General features: G+C 46.6%; 1 protein-coding gene across 6 annotated transcripts in view; it reads left to right on the forward strand.

Moving 5' to 3' along the window:
* Positions 1–14,059, forward strand: part of BCAS1 (breast carcinoma amplified sequence 1) — a 114,894-nt gene that overhangs the window by 85,720 nt on the left and 15,115 nt on the right. For 4 of the 6 annotated variants that reach the window (XM_030213136.1, XM_030213139.1, XM_030213137.1 and 1 more), the window contains exons 7-8: positions 4,636–4,818; positions 13,599–13,634. In XM_030213136.1, the coding sequence (XP_030068996.1) occupies positions 4,636–4,818; positions 13,599–13,634 (219 nt within the window). The remainder of the gene's footprint in view (positions 1–4,635; positions 4,819–13,598; positions 13,635–14,059) is intronic. The other 2 variants (XM_030213140.1, XM_030213141.1) reach the window with 1 other exon arrangement.

Raw genomic sequence — 14,059 nt, forward strand, 5'->3', positions numbered from 1 at the left:
CAGAAGCATGTGACGGACTGGAAATGTTTGGCCTCGTTCCAATTCTGCTTTCAGCTCTCTTGTGCTGTTGACTTGGCACACCTTCATTAATGTATGCTGCCACCCTGTAAAGTGCCACAGTAAAGCCAACAGTGACTTGCAGGTGAAAAACAGGTACCTTTCTGCCAGCAATTCATGCTTCCTAGGGCTCCGCTTCCGGGAGGACTTGCATATCCTTCTCTAGTCACACTGTTTGTTTTCCCACCCAAGCATATAAACAAGCCTTGCATAATAGGTATATGAGTTTCTTCTCTTAAGAATCTGAAAGCTGTGTTGCTTGTATAAACGATGTAAATTACATAGATGATAGTATCATTCATTGAACATAATTCAATTTAGTTATCCCTATCATTTCAAATCCGGTTGTGTTCACGTACTTAGAAGGACGCGGAGAAAAATAGAAGACGTGGATTCCGCCCAGTTCCCAGTGGCAGATGTCCACTGCTGACACTTTCTGATTTCAGAGGATATGACTGAAGGGAAAAGGACACGCGCAGAGGCGTGTTTTCAAAGCACTTGAACTTGCAAAGCTTTGAAAATGTACCTTCTCTTCCTAAAAAGTCTTTTAAAATCAGCCCTACCACTGTTCAAGCTGAGCAGAGAGTTGCCAAGTAAATCTACTATTTCAGGACAGACTGTGACAGCCACAGTAGTACTCAGTGGCATTTAGCAGCTAATTTTAGCATCCATTTTTAGCCCATGTTATAACGACAACATGGGTACCCTATATGCCTTTATAAAATAGATTCTTGCAATGAGCTCAGTAGTGCAATAATTCTCTCACACATTTATACCTGCATGTACTTTCTTTGTGTACACAAGTATTTTTTATTAAATATGTTCCGCTGTTCTCTCTAAGCTGGGCGGGACTCCTTCAACTGCATCGCTGCCAGCTTCAATGTTGTGCATTCAGTCATTAGGGACAGGCATGTTCTCTGGAGTCCCGCAGAGCTTGCCTGTCCCTGACTATTGGAAATGTAATAGTGAAACAGCACCTCCCACTGGCAAGACTGTAGGTGGACGAATCGCGCTCAGCTCAGAGGGAACAGTGTGCACAGATCACAACTCTGGTCCTGCCCCACTTAAACTATGCCTCTAAGAACACCTATGTGCAAATCACATGAAAGTATGTATAATTTTATTGTTGTGCAAAGGTAAAGTTAGTCCCCTGTACACAAGGTGTAAATGACCTACAGGGCTGCCACTTTGATAGGGTTTCTTGGCAGACTTTTAGCCTTCCCCAGTCATCTTTTCCCCTCCCCCAGCTAAGGCCAAGTACCCATTTTTCTTCACCCTTTTTTCTTCATTCAGAGAATGTGGTAAAGGCAGTTAGCTTAGCTGGGTTTAAAAAGGGTCTGGACGGCTTCATAAAGGAAAAGTCCATAGACCATTATTACATTGAATTGGGAAAATCCACTTCTTATTTCTGGGATAAGCATCATAAAATGTATTGAGCTTTTCTGGAATCTTGCCAGGTATTTGTGCCCTGGATTGGCCACTGTTGGAAACAGGATACTGGGCTTGATGAACCTTTGGTCTGTCCCAGTGTGGCAATACTTATGTACTTATGATTGAAAGTGGATGGATGGCTGAGTTGGTCACTAGCTGGCTACTTAACAAACATCCCATCACAGGATTCAAATTCAGGTTGTGGGCTCAGTAGGCAACAGATCTACCAATTGCACTATGAAGCCTCATATGTGAGGATTCCCTCTGTAAAATGTCACTAAAAAAGAAGTACCGCTGGGCTACTACAGCAGCCCAGCGGTACTTCCTACCCCCAGCGCGCCGTCATATCTGGCGCTACAAAAATATATTTATTTTTGTAGCACCGGTGTGTACCCGGCGGTAATCGGGCAAAGCCAGACCTCAGCAAGAGGGGGGTCCAGAGCCCAAGTTGGGGGGGGGCACATTTTAGCCCATTTCCCCCTGCTGCCGCTCCTCCCCTGCCACCGCTGCCCCTCCCACACCACTTTCGACCCGCCGTCACCGCAAGGTACTTTTACTGGCGGGGGTCCCCAACCCCCGCCAGCCTTAGTCTTCTTCAGCACCAGTTTCCGGTGCATTCGCTGATTGTGCTGTGAATATCCTGACATCCAGCACGTCCTGCACATTGCATTCGCTGGACGTCAGGACTCACAGCACAGATCAGCAATCATGCCGGAGACCGGCGCTGAAGAAGACTAAGGCTGGCGGAGGTTGGGGACCCCCGCCAGCAAAAGTACCTTGCGGTGGCAGCAGGTCAAAAGTGGCGGGGGAAGGTTGGCGGGGGGGGGTTGAAAGTAGAGGGGGCCAAGACTAAATCTGTGGGGGCCCATGCCCCTGTGGCCCCACCTAGCTATGTCCCTGTAGTAAGGGCTCCTCCTGAAATAGCCATGCGGCTTCATTTGAGAAAGACATATCTTTTACCCGCTGCAGTAAAAGGGGGCCTCGATGCGTGTCAAAAAACATACACCAACTCTAGTGCAGGCCCCTTTTTGCCACAGCTTATAAAAGGGGCCCTAAGTACTTATGCTTGAGAATATAAACATTTAATGAAGAAACAATGTTGTCAAAAATTTAAGCCAGACTGATGACGATCCAGCAGCCACTGTATAAAAGATTGAAATGCTTTAGGTCTGCCATATTCTGATGGTCAAAAAAAAGTATTTCTTACATGAAGTTGCGATTAATGTATAGTGACATGCAGATATAAATGATTAGTTATGCTGGGATTATGTGACAAACTTGATGTGATATCCCCGCATTGAATTATAGTATCCATATAATTTGATTTTGCAATTAGGCATCAACATTTATACCAGCCATTGAGCTAGTGTAAGTGCTCACACCTAAATTTAATACTGAATCCCACTAATCCTTATATAATATCGGCGAAAACCAAGGTCGTCCATCTCTAAGGTCGACCATCTCAACATTTAGCTCGACCATCTCTTAGGTCAACCTAAATGTTGAGATTTGGGCGTCCCCAACCGTATTATCGAAACGAAAGATGGATGCCCATCTTGTTTCGATAATACGGGATGCCCCGCCCCTTTGCATGGACGTCCTCAGAGACGGGCGCCTTTAGAGATGGGCGTCCCCATTCGAAAATGCCCCTCCACGTAATATACTAGAAAATAAGTTAAAAGAAGTAAAGAAAAATCAGAAAATGAGGAAAGAAAACTTTTTGGGAGGTTAATGATGTAGAAAGCTAATTAGGGTCCCCTTTTACCAAGATGCGGCAAAAGGGGGCCTGCTCTGGCATCGGTGCGTGATTTTGACGCACGCCGAGGCCCCCTTTTACCACAGTGGGTAAAATGTAGGTCTTTCTTTTTTTAAGGAATGGCCATGTGGCAAGTGAAAGCACTTGGCGCGTGGACATTTTTTTGGGGGGGAGCCCTTACCGCCACTCATTGAGGTGGTGGTAAGTGCTCCCATGCTAACCCGGCAGTAACCGGGTAGCACATGCACTGCCAATTACCGCCGCTCGGCTGAAATTGTACAGCCTATACTGAATCTTCCCTTATTTCCTCATAATAAAAATACATTATTTGATTAAAATTGGCTTCACCCCAGTTTTCTTTTATTCAAGGATTAGTGGGATTGTTTCTTTTCAGAATTGTATGTATTTATCTCTACCTTGGAGTTCCACACATGTCTTTAGTGATTTATTTTCACACCTAAATTTAAGCACTTAAATGCAGACTTACACTAGGGGGCCCTTTTACTAATCTGTGGCAAAAAGTGGCCTGCGGCAGTGTGAGCACGTCTTATGGGTGTGCACCAGGCCAGTTTTTGCCACGTCCTGGAAAAAGGGCCTTCTTTATAGGGCCGGAAAATGGACGTGCGGCAAAATAAAAACCAGCGTGCATCCATTTTCAGCCTGAGACCTTACTGCCACCTGTTGACTTAGCAGTAAGGTCTGATGCGCTACCCGGGCAGAAGGCATGCAGCGAACGCACACTGCTATTTACCGCCAGGTAAATGCCACACAATAGAAAACATTTTCTACCGTGTGGTTTTGATGTGCGCCAAATTCATAACTATCGCCCGGGGTACGCGGTAGCCGGGCGGTCATGCTGATTTGGCACATGCTGGATATGCATAGGGCCTTATGCACCTTTGTAAAAGGACCCCTAGTATTCTAAAACAGCAGTTGCTTACACAACTGCCATGACAGAATTTACGCTTAGCTCACGTCATCCTGGCTCCAAAACGTAAATGATCTGTAGAGAATTCCCCACTAGTAATGCATGAAAAGCTACATTGCAAATCTACAATGATACATGCTGAAGAAAAACATACTTTTAAAAGGTTATAGATAGATTTGCCAAGTATTACGTGCTAACGTTTGAACTGCGGACCAGTTCTCCCAAAATCTATGTGATCTTAAGGGATGACCATGACAGAATGCCAGATACGGTCCTGTAGGCATGGGTGCCATTTTCAACAGAGATCGTGGGAGAAACCCTTTTCAGCATCAAGCCCGTGACATTCACTTCTGACAGTGAAATGTCAGGACACAATTAAATATTCTGCAATAATGCCTTGATCTCCTTCAGTTACAAGGGACAAATCCAGTAACCGATGTGTGTCTTAATGTGCACTTACAAGAAAAGGGGAAACGGAACGTGTAAGAGAGCGACGCTGCCTAAGATTGGAATATTGGCCTCCAAACGAGAGAAGGCAAAAGGTGGGCAACCCGTTTTACAACAGAAGACAGAAACGCCGGCCAAGACGAGTCCGGAGAGTCCTAAGGCAGGCAAAAGTGCATTTAGGAGACTGTTTGGGTTGAAGGTTTGTATCTTGTCTCAGAGTGAGATGGAACCCTGACTAACAACAGATGGTTGCAGCTTCATCAAAATTACCAAAGCATCAAAATAGAAACTAAAAAGTTGGAGAACGTTGAGATGATGAAGTATTTCCAACTTTAATGGCTACACCCAATCCTGATGTATACACAGAAGAAGCAAATCCTCGCAGAATACGGGGATATGAGACACAATAGCGAACATGACTCAAGGGTGGACAGATGATACTTCAAAAGGTCAAAATGTTTATTATAACCCAAATGAGACTCAACACAGCTGTGTTTTGGCTGACAAAGAGGGGCATAATCGAACGGCGCCGGCCAAATAGATGGCCAGCCATCTTCGGGGCTGGCTCCACAAGGGGGCAGAGCCAACGATGGCCGGCCATCTTCGGGGCCGGCTCCACAAGGGGGCAGAGCCAACCGTATTTTCGAAATACGGTTGGGGCCGGCTAAATCGATCACCGGGTTTAGAGGAGATGGCCGGCTTCGTTTTTCAGCCATAATGGAAACCGGGCCCGGCCATCTCAAACCCTGCGAAATGCAAGGCATTTGGGCGTGGGAGGAGCCAGCATTTGAAGTGCACTCGCCCCCATCACATGCCAGGACACCAACTGGGCACCCTAGGGGGCACTTCTAGAAATTAAAAAATAAAAATAAAAATAGCTCCCAGGTGCATAGCTCCCTTACCTTGGGTACTGAGCCCCCCCAAAACCCACTCCCCACAACTCTACACCTTTACCATAGCCCTAAGGGGTGAAGGGGGGCACCTACATGTGGGTACAGTGGGTTTTGGAGGGCTCCCATTTACCACCACAAGTGGAACAGGTAGGGGGGGATGGGCCTGGGTCCACCTGCCTGAAGTGAACTGCACCCACTAAATACTGGTCCAGGGAGCTGCATACTGCTGTCAGGGAGCTGGGTATGACATTTCAGGCTGGCATACAGGCTGGCAAAAAACTTTTTTTTTTTGGGTGGGAGGGGGTTGGTGACTACTGGGGGAGTAAGGGGAGGTCATCCCCATTTCCCTCTGGTGGTCATCTGGTCAATTAGGGCACTTTATTGTGACTTGGACCTAAAAATAAATGGTCTAAGTGCAGCCGGCGAAATGCCCGTCTGAGCTGGCCATCTTTTTTCCATTATGGGGTGAAGTGGCTATCTCGTAACCATGCCCCCGTCCCGCCCCCACCCCACCCCGTCCCACCTTCTGTACCATCCCTTGAAGGTTGGCCGGCTCTGCAACGAAAAGCAGTTGGGGCCAGCTAAAATCGGCTTTCGATTATACCGATTTTTCCGGGATCAGGAGATCGCCGGCCATCTCACGATTTGTGTCGGAAGATGGCCGGTGATCTCTTTCAAAAATAAGCTCAAAAGCCTACATCAGGAGTCTATCATAAAAACATGAATAATCAAAATAAGCACATGTATAAAATCTAAATAAGTACAGTTGTAAAAAATGAAAATTTAGACACAGTAGTACAAACCAACATCAAAAAATGATTTACAGTAAAAATGTATATATTGACAGCAAATAGAACATATATATTCTCCATATCAAACTAGCTTTAGTTTTAAAATTGAAAATTAAATATAAAAGAATGTATAAATATATATACAGAGTGAGAGAGAGAGAGAGAGAGACATAAGTACTTAAGTAATGCCACACTGGGAAAAGACCAAGGGTCCATCGAGCCCAGCATCCTGTCCATGACAGCGGCCAATCCAGGCCAAGGGCACCTGGCAAGCTTCCCAAACGTACAAACATTCTATACATGTTATTCCTGGAATTGTGGATTTTTACCAAGTCCATTTAGTAGCGGTTTATGGACTTGTCCTTTAGGAAACCGTCTAACCCCTTTTTAACTCTGCCAAGCTAACCGCCTTCACCACATTCTTCGGCAACGAATTCCAGAGTTTAATTATGCGCTGGGTGAAGAAACATTTTCTCCGATTTGTTTTAAATTTATTACACTGAAGTTTCATCGCATGCCCCCTAGTCCTAGTATTTTTGGAAAGCGTGAACAGACGCTTCACATCCACCTGTTCCACACAGTATCAAATCAATGATCTTCATGATATATATAAAAAATAAAATAGCTCTGTAAATCATTTTTGATGTTGGTTTGTACTACTGTGTCTAAGTTTTCATTTTTTACAAATTTACTTATTTAGATAAACATTTTGACCATATGAAGCATCGTCTGTCCATCCTTGAGTCATCTTCGCTGTTGTGTCTCATATACACCCAATCCTGAGCATGTGAATTGCATCGAAGTCTGTGAATGACACCATCTGTGAAATCAGGGCTTTGCAAACAACTCCCTTAACAACAATAACAAGTTCGCCTTCTACTAAACATTTTACGCAACTAACACAATCCCAGAATTGACTAAAAAAAATCATTTCAGAAGGTTTGTGCGACCTTTGCACAGTTGAATGCCCCACGCGTGTAAATAACAATTGTAGGAAAACTGGCACTTCTTCATGTAGATCAAAAGGACACACAGTTTGGACCAGGGTGCATACTTTAAGAAATCTAGACGTTGGCATTTGTACCTTCTCTTAGGCAGTGTGCCAGCTCATGACTCATGTAGATCTGGGGTAATTAAAAAGGCAATTGGTCTAAAATTTAGAGGTTCCATTTAGAGAATGACACGGGGACAAAGTTTTTCCCCATCCCCGCCTCGTCCCCATGGGTTCTGTCTCCGTCCCCACCCCGTTCCCGCAGGTTCTGTCCCCGTCCCCTCTCCACCTCATAGGCTCTGTCCTCATCTGCAGAAGCCTCGAACAATTACGATTTTATATTTAAATCTTTTTATTAAGGTATAAAAAGGAACAATATGCTGTGCAACTATTGTGTATAAATTACAAACAGAAAACAATAATAACAGCAAGCAGCTATAATAACGCCCCTCACCACCACCCTCTACCCTTCCAACCCAACAATAGCTGATTTCTACTACCCCAAGGAATCCTAACCCACCCTGTTAAAAATGTCCAGGTTACAAAATACAACCCATTCTGTAACCCTAGAGGGGAGAAATATGCCCTACGAAGCAGTGTTATGATTTTTTAAATCTGTGGATGAATAAGAAGTCATACTACTACTACTACTTATCATTTCTATAGCGCTACTAGACGTACGCAGCGCTGTACACTTGAACATGAAAAGACAGTCCCTGCTCGACAGAGCTTACAATCTAATTAGGACAGACAAACAGGACAAATAAGAGATAAGGGAATATTAAAAGTGAGGAAGATGAATTAAGGGTTCTGAACAAGTGAATAAGGGTTAGGAGTTGAAAACAGTCATCAACAATCTCAGGATTCAGTCTAGCTCTCCTGTCTTCTACAGTCCTTCCTGCAATAGAAGATGTCTTCTTAGAAGATGTGCTGGTACAAGGATGTACAGGATCCCCTAAATGTTGCTAGTTGTGGCCAGCATGTTTGTTTGTTTTTCCAAATAACCAAAATATCGTTGTCTGCATCACTGAAACATAAATAACAGTCCAGTTCATTAACAAAGTAGAAAATGACAGGGACAAAGTTTGTCCCCGTCCCTGTGGGCTCTGTCCCCATCCCCGCCCTGTCTCTGTGGGCTCTGCCCCTGTTCATGCCCCATCCCCGTGGGCTCTGTCCCCATCCCCGTGGTTACTGCAGGTCCCCGTCCCTGTGTCATTCTCTAGTTCCATTACTAAAGGGTGCTAAGCCCTTAACATGTGAGTAGCACGTAAGAACAGGTTACCACATAAACATGTTTTGCAGTATTTTGCCTGTTTTTGCTTGCTAAACCATGCACTATTTATTTTTAAAATATATATTTTTGGGGGAGGAGGGGTGCAGCACGTGCAGGGAAAATGCATGTTAGCGTTAACCAGCTAGCCTGTTATGATTAGCGCCCGCTAACTGGTTAATGCAGAATTAACATGGGAGCTCCTGCATTAAATTTTCACAGCTCTCATGTGCTAATGGCAATATTAGTGCATGGCCTGCAAATCTCCCCCCAAAAGAAAAAGCCCTGCAAAATTGATGCATTCAATCTGGGCTTAGCGGATGGGAAAGTCCCAGGTTAGAATGCGCTAAGCCCAGATTTTACTGCACTTGAGGATAAGGTCCCCTTAGTTGTCTAATTTGGCTCCAAAACTGGCTCCCCTCAGATTTCCAGTTTTCTAACATCTGGCATTATGCTTGTAAGCCTGTAAGACTGGAAAACTGCCGCTTTCATGTGTAGTTACTGGCAGGGGCCTAGCCAGACTCTGGTGGGAGGGGGGTCCAGTGCCCGAGGTGAGGGGGCACATTTTAGCCCCTCCCCGGCGCCGCCGACCCCCCCCCCCCCGCCATTGCCGACCCCCCCCATTGCCGACCCACCACCACTTTTGACAACCTCCCGCCCTCTCGACCCCCCCCCCACGAACCCTCCCCCACCGTCGCCTACCTTCGGTTTTGCTGGCGGGGGATCCCAATCCCCGCCAGCCGACATCCTCTTCGTCCTGCAGTGAAAAAAGTCTTCATTCTTCTGTTGCATACTGACGTCCTGCACGTTGTACGTGCAGGACATCAGACTCAGAGACGTCAGCATGCAACAGAAGAACGAAGACTTTTTTCACTGCAGGACGAAGAGGATGTCGGCTGGCGGGGATTGGGGTCCCCCGCCAGCAAAACCGAAGGTAGGCGACAGTGGGGGAGGGGTCGCAGGGGGGGGTCGAGAGGGTGGGAGGTTGTCAAAAGTGGTGGTGGGATGGCAATGGGGGGGGTCGGCAATGGCGGGGGGGTCGGCGGCGCGGGGGGAGGCTAAAATGTGCCCCCTCACCTCGGGCGCTGTAGATTTGGCCCTGGACCCCCCTGCCAATGACCCTCTCAACCCCCCCTCCTGCCCGCCGCCAACACACCGTCACCTACCTTTGCTGGTGGGGGACCCCAATCCCCGCCAGCCGAGGTCCTCTTCTTCTCGCAAAAGGCAGGACGTTAGAAACAGAAGGAAGCCTTTTGTGAGAAGAAGAGGACCTTGGCTGGCGGGGGTTGGGGTCGCCTGCCAGCAAAGGCAGGCGACGGTGGGTTGGTGGCGGGCGGGAGGGGGGGTTGAGAGGGTCATTGGCAGGGGGATCCAGGGCCAAATCTACAGGGGCCCAGGCCCCCCCTGATGCCACATAGCTACGCCACTGGTCTTGCCCCTGGGGCTGGAAGCATCCATTTTGCCTTAGTTATCAGAGGTCCTCCTCTATAATGAGAAATAGCAATCTTTTGCATTGCTTTTCTAGCGCTGGCACAAAATGGATGCTCCAGAGCAGCTAATCTATTATTCAGTCAACTGGACCAGGGCTGCCGAGAGATCAAGCCGGGCCTGGGGTAGGGCCGCCACCTTTGGGCCCGCCTCCTGGATTGCCGCTGGCCCCCCCCCCCCCCCGGATTGCCGCCGCTGGGCCCGCCCTTCCGGATCACTCCCGTCACGCCCCCCCCCCCCCCCCCCGGATCGCTGCTCCCCCCAGGATCGCTGCCACCCAGCGTAACTGGAAATTCCTTGGCTGGCAGGGATCCCAAGGCCCCGCCAGCAGAAGAGTCTTCTCCTCCACTTCAGCGCTGCTCTTCTTCCCAGTTCTGCCATGTGGCCTGCCCCTGCGGCTGCTTTTTATCTCAGGTTGCACACGCTCGGTTTCAAAACCGAGCATGCACGACTGAGGGGAAAAGCAGCTGCTTGGAAGGCAATGCGGCAGTCGACTGTGAAAAAGATCTCTTCTGTCTGCTGTATCTGCTGCTCCTCTGGGTCCTCCCCAGCCTCCAAGGGAGGCCTGGTGCCAGAGTTTTCTCTCTCCTGCTCCTGTCGGGACGCAATCACCCGGGTCCTGTCAGGAGCAGCAGAGAGAGAGAGACCCCAGCGCTGGGCCCCTCTTGGAGGCCCGGGGAATTTTGTTCCCTCCCCCCTCAGCGGCCCTGAACTGGACTGTACCATCTTGGAATTTCGGACACCAAATTTTCCTTTAACTACTACTACTTAACATTTCTAAAGCGCTACTAGGGTTACGCAGCGCTGTACAATTTAACATGGAAGGACAGTCCCTGCTCAAGGAGCTTACAATCTAAAAGACAGGTATACAATCTAAAGACAATCTAAACAATCTAAAGACAAGTGTAGAGTCCGTCTGATAGGGCATACTATATTTCACGAAAGGTTAGGTGCCGAAAGCAGCCTTGAAGAGGTGAGTTGTAAGCAGAGATTTGAAGATGGGTAGGGAGGGGGCTTGGCGTAGGGGTTGAGGAAGATTGTTCCAAGCATAGGGTGAGGCAAGGCAGAATGAGCGGAGCCTGGAGTTGGCAGTGGTGGAGAAGGGAACTGAAAGGAGGGATTTGTCCTGTGAGCGGAGGTTACGGGTGGGAACATAGGGGGAGATGAGGGTAGAGAGGTAGTGAGGAGCCGCAGACCGGGTGCATTTGTAGGTAAGGAGGAGAATCTTGACTTGTATGCGGTAACTAATATCTTTATTGCTCAGCTGATGAGAAAACCAGAAACAGAATCCAACATTGAACAGTGAGATGCCCTCTAAAAGACCATTATTTTCCACTCCTTAAACCTGTTGATTGTTTCACTCCTTTTTCTCTTTTAGATTTTAAAGATTAATACTAAATGCCTTTCTTTGATTTCCTTGTTGGACTCTGATAAATATTTCTTCTACTCTTCATTGCTTGAACCTGATTGAGTAATTCATTTTCGTCTGATTAGATCTTTGTAAGCCGTGTAACCTATGGACTAGAAAGCCGCCAAGGAGTAATATGTTTGTATACCATTTTTAATGGGTACTCTCAAAAGTCACACGCTCCTAGGAATGAACTTACCTATTTCCGAAGCTGACTTAAAAGTTCTTACGACACGAGTTGACGTGTCATTCAAAATTGTTCCACTAGTTAAAGTTCCCAAAACCAAAACAGTAGGATCTGCACAGATGTAAGGGTTTAATATTTATCAGGTTCATTGTTACCTAATTTCCCATTTTTAACATTTGATAACAAGAAGTGACTAATACTTCCCATGCTAAGGTTCTTCCCCGCATGAATGTTAACTATAAATAGCTTTTGAGTTTTACTCCTTGAACCTGGGGCAAAATGCAGATAATAATATTTGCTACAAACAAGTGTATTTTTGCACCCAACCTACATGATTTGCTCATTCGTTTTTTTTCCATAAAAATTGAATTCATAGGCAAACAATTGTATAATTTTTTTTAATGTGTTTTCAGTATAAGAAGGTGACTAAAAAAAGCACCTTTAGAAAAAAATAGAATGTGAATATCTTATTTTAGGGGCCCTTTTTCCAAAGTATGCTAAGTAGTTATCACATGAATCAGTGTACAGTAACCATTAACACATAGCTGCAGTGACTGTTACCACGTTAACATGACAGCGCATTCTAGTTTACATGTGGAGTGGGGTGGGAAATGGGTGAATTATAGGCAAGAAATGAGCTTGGACTGCACTTTGCAGTTATGTGCGCTGTCACCCATACAGAGAGTGCGGATGCCCTTATCATCTCCTGAAGGGGAGGTGGTAAGTTCCTTTGAACTACCTGCAACTCCACTTCCTGCACAGTAAAGATGTTTACTCTGCGGTAACTATATGGGAAGATGGTAGCAATGCCCCCTACAGTTAGGGTTACCATATGTCCGGATTTTTTTTTTTTTTAGTTACATTTTTACCCCGCGCTTTCCCACTCATGGCAGGCTCAATGCGGTGGGCAATGGAGGGTTAAGTGACTTGCCCAGAGTCACAAGGAGCTGCCTGTACTGGGAATCGAACTCAGTTCCTCAGTTTCCCAGGACCAAAGTCCACCACCCTAACCACTAGGCCACTCCTGTTTTTGAGGTCATGTCCGGGCAACCGGGCGGGTTTTGCCAATCTGCCCATTTGTCCGGAAATCCAGACAAACGGGCAGATTGCTAGCCTCCACTCCCCCTTACTTACTACTGCCCTGGTGGTCTAGTGACCTCTTCCACCTTCGGGCCAGGAAAGAGCCCCCTCTTTCCTGCCCAAAGCACTGCCCTGCATGCATCCTTCCTGTTGCTGATCTCGGCGCCAATTCAAAATGGCCGCCGAGAATTGAAGTGACCTTGCGAGACTTCAACTCTCGGTGGCCATTTTGAATAGGCACCGAGATCAGCAACAAGAAGGATGCATGCAGGGCAGCGCTCCAGGCAGGAAAGAGGGGGCTCTTTCCTGCCCCAAAGAGGTCACTAGACCACCAGGGCAGTAGTAAGGTAAAGGGGGGGGGGGTGACGGGGTGTGTGACAGGGGGGAGGGGAAAATGTGACAGGGGGCAGAGTGAGGGCGTGAAAGGGGGTGGGGTGGAGCCTGACATGGGGCAGGGTGGCGCGTGACTTGGGGCGGGGCATGTGCCCTCCTTTTTGGGGGACAAAATATGGTAACCCTACCTACAGTAGTTACCACGTGGTAAGTGCAAAACTTTCATGTACTTCAGTAAAAGGGCCCCATATTCGTGGTTCCTAGGCTAAGATTATCTGTTGAAACACAAGATATCAAATCCAATCAATTCAAATTAAATCTAGGATTGATGTTCACAGAGGAACCGTCAGAGGCATATGAAAAATCTAAGCCTATCCCATGCTAAACATGAATCTTTTTAATGAGCAAATTAGCATGAGCTGCCCCATTCTCTGCATAAAACTATTTCTGTCCAATGCAAGACTGTGAAATGAATTGTATATTTTCTCTAAATATTTATGTCATAACATTATCTACCATCTGCTTTATTTCTCTACAGTCTGCAAAAGAGAATCAGCAGACAACTGAAACCAAAGTAAGTATGAAAAGAGGAAACCAACACTGCGGCAGTAAACAGCCACCATGTACTGTTTCCTGTTAGACCAACCCCCTTAAGACTTCCTGCAGAGTCAGTACATCCTTCACAGTCATATTACATGGTTCGCTTGGGATCTCAAGGCTACTGGGATTAACATCTGCATAGCGTATAACCAGATGTATGCAGCACTATACTGAGACACACAATGGACAGGCTCTATTCTTGAATCATATAATCTTATCAAGAAAGACAAACATACAGTACACACAACAACAAAAATAGGGAACTTTTTTTTTTTTTATTTTGTTACATTTATAACCCACTTATCACCTTTGAGTTATGAATCATGAGACGGAACAGTTGGAAGAAAGGATCCGTGCAAGATAATGACCATGTTGATGAGTGGGGTACAGTAGAGGCTT

This window comes from Microcaecilia unicolor, chromosome 8 (assembly GCF_901765095.1).
Source record: "Microcaecilia unicolor chromosome 8, aMicUni1.1, whole genome shotgun sequence".
Taxonomy (NCBI): Eukaryota; Metazoa; Chordata; class Amphibia; order Gymnophiona; family Siphonopidae; genus Microcaecilia; species Microcaecilia unicolor.